Source organism: Grampus griseus (genome assembly GCF_964374135.1).
Source record: "Grampus griseus genome assembly, chromosome: 17".
Taxonomy (NCBI): domain Eukaryota; kingdom Metazoa; phylum Chordata; class Mammalia; order Artiodactyla; family Delphinidae; genus Grampus; species Grampus griseus.
Genome location: NC_139011.1, coordinates 69562392 through 69571512, shown reverse-complemented (window position 1 = coordinate 69571512; position 9121 = coordinate 69562392). Strand labels below are relative to the sequence as shown.

At 44.5% G+C, this 9121-nt stretch overlaps 1 protein-coding gene across 1 annotated transcript; it reads left to right on the top strand.

Annotated features, from left to right (window-relative positions):
- Window positions 1–7398: 7398 nt before the first annotated feature.
- RRS1 (ribosome biogenesis regulator 1 homolog) lies at window positions 7399–9121 on the top strand. Its single transcript, XM_082674840.1, has one exon. The coding sequence runs from the start codon at window positions 7494–7496 to the stop codon at window positions 8589–8591; it is 1098 nt and encodes a 365-aa protein (XP_082530966.1). The 5' UTR covers window positions 7399–7493; the 3' UTR covers window positions 8592–9121.

Genomic DNA, 9121 nt, shown 5'->3' with positions numbered 1-9121 from the left:
TGATGATCCCTTGGGGAATCTGTCCCCAGGTAATCAGGCCAGAAATCACCAAGACTCATTCTCAGAATGATAATTACTAAACATGCCAGCAATGTTATTATATTTTATTCTATAGGAATACCTTGTTTTATTGTGTTTTGCTCTATCGTGCTTTGCAGATTCTGTTTTTCACCAATTGAAAGGTTTGCGGCAAACCTGAGTTATCAGATGATGGCTAGCATTTTTTAGCAAGAAAGTGTTTTTAATTAAGGTATGCACACTGTTTTTTTAGACATAATGCTATTGCACATTTAATAGACTAAAGTATTATCTAAACATAACTTTTATATGTATTGGGAAGCCAAAAAAATTCATGTGACTTGATTTATTGCAGTATTCACTTTATTGCAGTGGTCTAGAACCAAACCCGCAGTCTCTCCAAGGTATGCCTGTACTTTACCTTCCTTGTATTGAAATTTTCTGACTAGTTTTCTCTGAAGCAACACCAAACTATGAAACACAAAATTGCCCCAATTTTATTATTTGAGGGAGTTAACTTTGAAGCTTTCTTTAAAACTTTTCTGTAATTATAATAAACAAAGAACATCATCAGTTCTAGGTCTCAGGCCAGAAAAGATACAAATAAAGCCAATCCACCATAATCTTTCATTCCCAGACATGACTTTATAAATATTTTAAAATATAGCTTCTATCGGGGCTTCCCTGGTGGCGCAGTGGTTGAGAGCCTGCCTGACGATGCAGGGGACACGGGTTCGTGGCCCGGTCCGGGAAGATCCCATATGCCGCGGAGCGGCTAGGCCCGTGAGCCATGGCCACTGAGCCTACGCGTCTGGAGCCTGTGCTCCGCAACGGGAGAGGCCACAACAGTGAGAGGCCCGCGTACCGAAAAAAAAAAAAAAAAAGCTTCTATCTTCTTACCTACAAGAATTTTTCCAGAACAACTAACAAATAGTAAAATGATCTATACTCTGCTCATTCTCTACCCTTTCTTCCAATTCTCAAAGAAGTTTAACGGTAAGCAAGAAAAAAAGAAAAAGGAAAAGCATCATGAATAACCTACAAAACACAATAATCAACCTCCACGTTATTAAAAACTGATTAGCACATCTGTAGTCACAGTCTCCTTGTGCACACAGGAAGCTGTTTCACTATGTGGAGTCATACAACCAGCCTAGGAAATGAGATAAATGACTCAGGAAGAGGGGGAGGTCTGTACATGGATACATCAGTCAAAAGCTTTAATCAAAAACCAGGAGAGAAAGCACTTTATTAAGAAAGTAATATTGGAGTATCTGAAGAGCATAACTTTTTAACAAAAGAAAAGGATCATACAGATGAATCGTAAAGGCCACCTAGTCAAAATCCTTCATTTTCCAGATGAAAAAACTGAAGCCTGAGACCTGAACCATGGATTCCTTTGAAATCCACAGGCTTTCCAGAGAAGGGAATCTAGGAACCACCATAAGAAGGCAGCTTCCTCCCCAGCTGAAATTCACACTATCTTGTATAATGAGGCAATTGAAATAAATACTGGAAAATGCCAGGAACATTATTTATACATTCTAAATAATAACTCCTACTTAGGCCTTAGGGGAGAGTACACACACCACAAGCAACTGGATCTTCTGGATTACCAAATGCCCAGGGAGCTGGCTTAGACTGCAGTGCAGTCTTGGGATGCTGACAAGGATGGAGTCACACACCTACTTGCCACTCAGAGATCGTTTCCTTGGCTCTCTTCCTTTGGCAAGTAAAAAGACCTAGAAAAAGAAAAGTGTACGCTACAGAATTTACCATATATAGGGTCATGCTTTTTAGGTTTTCCACCTGTTGTTTTCATTTTTCACAGACATGTTCTAAAAAATAATGGGTTAATAATGTTTAGAAACAATTTTTGGTTAAGAGGGCCAAGAATTAATGTTTATTTGGCATAGGGGTAACTTCCCTGCACATTCTTTTCTTAAAAATAAATTTATTTATTTATGGCTGCGTTGGGTCTTCGCGGCTTTCTCTAGTTGCAGAGAGCGGGGGCTACCCTACATTGCGGTGCGCCGGCTTCTCATTGCCGTGGCTTCTCTTGTTACAGAGCATGGGCTCTAGGCATGCGGGCTTCAGTAGCGCGCAGGCTCAGTAGTTGTGGCGCACAGGCTTAGCTGCTCTGTGGCATGTAGGATCTTCCCGGATCAGGGCTCGAACCTGTGTCCCCTGCCTTGGCAGGCAGATTCTCAACCACTGAGCCACGAGGAGAGCCCCCTGCTCATTCCTAATATTGCTCATGTGGGAAATTTAGAAGAACATTTTTTTTTTTAGAAGAACATTTTGATTGGCAGATCGGTATATGTTCACACATGGTCTATAACTGCGAAGACTAATTGAAGGCCGTGTGGTGATGCAGTTGCTTTCTTTAGGGGAAAGGCATTCAGGACTCGGTTGCCTAATTGGGAGTAAATCTACTTTCAAGTCATTTACAAAAACTGTTCAGATTTTATCGACTTAAGAAAAACACAAAAAAAGATTTCTTACTCATTGCAATTTTACTTTTGTAAGTTAAAACAGAATAGAAAATGATCATTTAATAAATGGATCTAAATTTTTCTGTTATTGGATTCTAAGTACAAATATCCGTAAAATTCTGGACTTTGTATATCACGCTTTCATTTTTATATTGAACTCTAAATCTAAAGCCAATTTCATTCCCTTGGGATTTGGTGATGAAGTCTCAGGAATGAGAACCATCAGCCAGTGCCGCTTGCTCAACTCACAGGTGATTAAGATTTTGGCAAGGGCTTCCCTGGTGGCACAGTGGTTGAGAGTCTGCCTGCCGATGCAGGGGACACGGGTTCGTGCCCTGGTCCGCAGAGCGGAGTGCTCCACAACGGGAGAGGCCACAGCAGGGAGAGGCCCGTGTACCGCAAAAAAAAAAAAAAAAAAAAGATTTTGGCAAACGCCGTTTTCTGAAGTGCAACCATTGTGTATTTTACAGAGAACAACACAACTTACGTCAGTTCTAAAATGCTACCATCATTTTTTTTGCCCTCAAATCCAAAGTTCCTTCTAGGCAAAGGTACAATGTTCAATCTGCTTCTCCACTAACCGCACAAAACCTTAGCGCTGCATCTTTTTCCTTTTTAAAACGAAATAATAGATTTTGTGTATGGGTTTCTGACTAAAACTGAAGCACATGAATACACAGATTTTTATCTATGATTAAGAAATTTTCAAAATTAAATTTTCACTTCAAGTACTTCCAAGTTAAATTATAAATCAGTTAAAAATGAACCATGTGCAAATAATGTAAGTGTTTTAAGGGTCCTTTTCTATTATTTTATCAAATTACTGGAACATTGGATTTCCTAGACAAAAATACTCAAATTAACTATGTTCACAGCAGGATTAAAGAATGGTCGAATCAACCCTAATGATTTCCTTTACCAAAAAGGGGCAACTGAGAAATGTTTAGAAAGTAAATCTAAGTTAATCAAAAGAATGAAGAAAAAAAGTGCTTACAAAAATGTTTAACTGACCAAACTAGTTGTGTTTTGAGGGAACCTGAAAGGTAGTAGTTTCACATGTTTAACCTTCTTGCCCACGGTTGGGGGGAGGGGAATCTCCCTATAGGTTACATTGCTACAAAAACATAATTGTTGCTTCTTCTGTCCTGTCCCTCATTTTTGCCTTTCTTAAGAAAAGTTCTTAAGGCTCTAGAAAATAGCTAAGATGGAAAATAGGAGTGGGTAAGAAGTATCTGGAAAAGAAGCATAAGGAGAAGTGTCATCCCACGTGAGTAGTTTGGGGCCAGATCACAAATATCCAAGCCCAAGAACAAGGTAGAGAACTAGGGAGTTTTTGAGGAGAAGAGTGATTTGGCCAGATCTGTGGAAGATAAATCCTCTAGACTAGCTCAAAGAGAGAACGAAGTAAGGAAACTCTTAGGATGCTCCAGGGATAGGTCCCCAGGTATCAGTCAAGGTCCTGGCAGAAAACAGGTAGCAGTCAGGCTGGGTAATTTAAGATCAACAAAGGCAATACTACAAGGATGTAGACATGGCTTAAGGAAATTCACAAAGGATAGGACTACAATGGCAAAAGCCATAACCACTCCGAGGCCTGCAAGAACCAGGGGAATAATTAGAGTAGCTGGGAGAGGGTGGCTGCATGGAGAGAGCTGCCTGATTGGAGCTATGGCCTTTCAGAGGAACCAGCCAACCCACAGTAATAACCACAGAGGGCTAGGGACAAACATGCCCTCACCTCTCCCTCTTCACATCCTCTGATCTTCTGTCACTGCCTCCTCTGGCTGCACGCAGCTGGAAGCCAGGGGCAGGAGCAGAGTGGAGAGAGTACTGGGAGAAGTAGACAGAAGAGGCCCAGTCTAGGGGTGAGGTCACGGTAGTGGGAATGAGAAAGGAACAATACAGAGACAAATTTAATAGGACTTTTAGACCAACTGAATTTAGAGATGGGAAGAGAAAAGCCAAGGATGACATCATAGGTTCAAGCCTTGCTAGACTAGAATGGATGATTACATCAACTGAGCCTGTTTTTACTAACCGTTGTATTCCCAACGCCCAGCACAGTGCCTTGGCCATGAAAAACCTTCTATAAACATTTGTTGGAGGGGAAAAAAGGTGGATGGATGATGGAAGAAGCAAATTTTCAGGAAGATGATGTGTTATGTAGTCTCAGACACATTGAATTTAGAGTATGGTAGAAGAGCCCAGCAGGTGGTTGGAGATTTGAGTCCAGTGCTCTGAAAAGGAAAGGGAGAAAGATGTACCTCTAAGAATCATCTGCACAGAAGTGGCAGCTGACACAATGAGAGTGGATGAAATGGCATAGAGAGCAGGTATAAAGAGAAAAGAAGTGGGGTCTGATGACCAAACTGGGGATCTATCTGCAATATGGGACAAAGGAAGAAAGACAAAGGGAAAACCAACAAAAGGAAATGACAATATTTACAACCCTTTGCCGTACTGTTATGGTATACTCACATATATCTGCACATCCCTGGTAAGCTCTCTTTTTCTTAACACTGCACAATCTTGCCCAGCATAAAGATGATACAAATGCAAGCTGGAGACTACCACATACCTATCTGCCTCAATAAGGTATTTTTTAAAGCCCCAATCCTGGTCTTACTAGTTTTGCTCACCTTGAATCTAACAGCCAACATTAATCCCTTTTTAATTTAGAAATTAGGCTTATTCTTTCAAGCAATCATGTACTGAACACCTATTATGTATCCAGCACTATACTCAGCAAAGTGGAAGTAAAAATCAGTCTCTGGTCATCAAGGAAATTAAAATCGACTTGGATTATAAAGAAACACTTGAGCATAAAACAATTAAAGTTCGGTTAAGAGCTGACCTATATGATTTGAACCAAATAGCATTTCATCCAGTGAGAATACCATTCAACGCCTATCGACATCTGCTCTTTCTTTTCCCTAACTCGGAAGATTGACAAAGGAGCTAAATTCTACACAGCTGTACTTCCTATTTAAGGCCCAACCATGCCATATTGTAAATTTCTCTTAACCTTTCTTTCTTCCCCACTGTTCCATAAGGTCTCGTTAATCTTTGTATCTAGTGTCTCAAACATGGTAGTCATTCAAATGTTTGTTAAATGAATGAATGGATCAGAAGCTAAGTCAAGCCCAGAACAGCCATATCAGTGTCCTTAACACTCTCCTATGGCAAATCCCAAACGCTTTAAGGGTCAAGGAAGTTACCTAACATGACCTTTGACCTGGCCTTGGCCCCATGGGATGACTGGTATTAAAAACTTGGTGTTGAGCATTAAGACAAAGGCTCAGAAAAACCCCAGCAAATCTTAAAATGCTTTTAGAAAAGAGGAAGAAAGAATATTAGAGCCCAATTCCTGAGGCATAAAATGTGCTCACTAAATGTTTGATGAGTGAATGAACAAAGGAGAGCTGAGGAAAGCCAATGAGCTCAAGAAGAGACCAAACTCAGGGGGGCAGGTGTGATAGGTGGGGCTGTACCTAAAGCCCTCTCTAGCTGACACTCAACTGAATCTATTTCCTAACTAACGGCTATTATGTCCATTTCTATGGATTAATTCTCCAGCTAACCCCTTCTTCACTAATCCCAACTTCCCATTAAAGGAAAACAAATCCTATAAACCTCACAATCATCAGTGCCTCCTACACTGGACTGTACATATTCATCACCTCGATATTTTGTTAAAATGAAGGTTTTGAATCATTACATCTGAGGCCAGATGTAATGAGGCCACAGATTCTGCATCTCTAACGAGTTCCCAGGTGATGCTATACTGCTGGTCGACAGACCACACTTTTCCAGCATGAAGAGCCTAGAAGACATTGCAGATAATATGTATGTAGTCTTAAAATCACAGTTAAGATAACTCCTGCTCCCACACTTCCTAGTTGTAAAATCTTAGACAAGTCATTTTACTGAGCCTGCCTTTGGAATATGGTGCTTACTAGGTACCAGGAACTAATGCTTCAAATTTATCAACTTATGAATAGGACTTAAGTTAAACAACCTGTCCAATGTGGACACAATAAATCCAGATCTTATTCTAGGAGTTTGATTCAAGAACCTGGTGCTTAATCACTGTATAAGACTGCCTTTTCAGCACAGCTCCCAGAGCCATTATGAAGATTAAATAATAATTGGTACTTAGCTCACATTTACTGAGCACTCATAGGCTCCAAACCTCTGTGTAAGCTCCCTTGGGAGCATATTAACTCATTTATCTTCATGCCAGCCCTAAGAGGCAGGTACTATTAGTATCCCCATCGTACAGGTTTTAAAATAGGCCCAAAGAAGTTAAACAGCTTAAGGTCAAACACTAGTGCAGTCAAGGTCGGAATCCAGGCAGTCTCGCGGCAGAGCCCGGCGCTCTTTTGCCACAAGCCAGCAGAGGATGCGGCCCAGGGTTCCGGGGACCAGATATCAGCTCACCCACTCAGGGCGGTCTAACTGCCAGGTCCGCTCACTCCCCAAACAAACCAAGCCCTCGTCTACACGTAGCTTTACGTACATCTGTGGGAAGTGTCTTTCTCGGCCCACAACCCGGACCCCCATGAACAAGTCAGGGCTCTAGAGAAAAATAATTTGTCAGGTCCTAAGAAGAGCTGATTGGCTAAACATCTTGAGAACTGACTTACACTTAAACTGTAACACAGTTGCTCCGGGACCCCCTTAATTTGCGGCCCCCAAAACATGCACCGCAGGCTGGGCTCCGCGCGCCTACTCCGCCTACATCCGGTCTCGAGCCCGAGGGCCGCCTCTAATCCCATTTGCTCTCCAACACCGCCCTCTGCCGGCCTTCCCTTGGGTCGCCGGCATTGTGAGTCCCTTCCGGGTGTCCCGGAAGCGGAGTTTTCTCTTCCGGGACGAGCGTCTGGGCGACCGCACGTGGTAGTAGCGCCGGGGCTTGAACCTAGCTGGCAGAGAAGTGATTGTAACTGTCTCCTAGAGAGAGGGAGCCGAGCCGGAGCCATGGAGGGTCAGAGCGTGGAGGAGCTGCTGGCAAAGGCGGAGCGGGACGAGGCAGAGAAGCTGCAGCGCATCACGGTGCACAAGGAACTGGAGCTGGAGTTCGACCTGGGTAACCTGCTGGCCTCGGACCGGAACCCTCCGACCGGGCTGCGGCACGCGGGACCCACGCAGGAGGCCGAGCTGCGGGCCCTGGCGCGGGACAACACGCAGCTGCTCATCAACCAGCTGTGGCAGCTGCCCACCGATCGTGTGGAGGAGGCGCTGGTGGCGCGGCTGCCGGAGCCCACCACTCGTCTGCCGCGCGAGAAGCCTGTGCCCCGGCCGCGGCCGCTTACACGCTGGCAGCAGTTTGCGCGCCTCAAGGGCATCCGTCCCAAGAAGAAGACCAATCTGGTGTGGGACGAGGGGAGCGGCCAGTGGCGCCGCCGCTGGGGCTACCAGCGGGCCCGCGACGACACCAAGGAATGGTTGATCGAGGTGCCCGGGAATGCCGACCCCATGGAGGACCAGTTCGCCAAGCGGATTCAGGCTAAGAAGGAACGGGTGGCCAAGAACGAGCTGAACCGGCTGCGTAACCTGGCCCGCGCGCACAAGTTGCGGCTGCCTAGCGCGGCCGGCATGCACCCTACCGGACACCAGAGTAAGGAGGAGCTTGGCCGCGCCGTGCAGGTGGCCAGGGTCTCCACCGCCTCTGTGGGGCGCTTCCAGGAGCGCCTGCCCAAGGAGAAGGCGCCCCGGGGCTCTGGAAAGAAGAGGAAGTTTCAGCCTCTTTTCGGGGACTTTGCAGCCGAGAAAAACAGCCAGTTGGAGATGCTGCGAATAATGAACAGCAAGAAGCCTCAGTTGGACGTTACGAGGGCCACCAATAAGCAGATGAGGGAGGAGGACCAGGAAGAGGCGGCTAAGAGGAGGAAAATGAGTCAGAAGGGCAAGAGAAAGGGGGGCCGACAGGGTCCCGGGGGTAAGAGGAAAGGGGGCCCGCCCAGCCAAGGAGGGAAGAGGAAAGGGGGCTTGGGAGGCAAGATGAATTCCGGGCGGCCTGGCTTGAGTGGCAAGAGAAAAGGAGGGCAACACCAAGGAGGAAAGAGGAGGAAGTAAATTTCACCCTCGGACCTGCTTGTAAACCAAGAACTGTACTTAATGTTAAGTTCTAGGTACAGTAGGGGGATACAGAAGATGGGGCCGCTGCCTGCATCGAGCTTCAGGTTAAAGGGCTAGGCTTGCCCTCCTCTGAAGATGGTTGTAAATGTTTGATTCGACAAATTAATGCATTTCCCACAGCCAAAACTTTTGCTGGAGATTAAAGGATGTATTTAAGGACATACGAATTGTAAAGAATTTGTGGAAACTAGGAGTGAGTTCTGTTTTTAAACAGCCATTTTTTTTCTCTCTCTCTTTAAACTTTGGATGGGGTGTAAGGGAGAGAGCTGGTCATATTTCAGAGACTTTTAATAGATTGGTATCTGCATTATTTTGATAACAAGCTTGTGTATTTATCAAAGGAGAGGGACAGAAAGGTTACATTTTCAGAATGGTTGTAAAGGTTATTTAATAAAAGTGTCTTATGTAATGTTGCTTTTAACTTTTTGGCTACTGGTACAAATCTTAAGTAAAGCTTGTGACCTGGA

Coding starts and splice junctions, on each gene's coding strand:
- RRS1 (XM_082674840.1), top strand. CDS start 7,494: ATGGAGGGTCAGAGCGTGGAGGAGCTGCTGGCAAAGGCGGAGCGGGAC.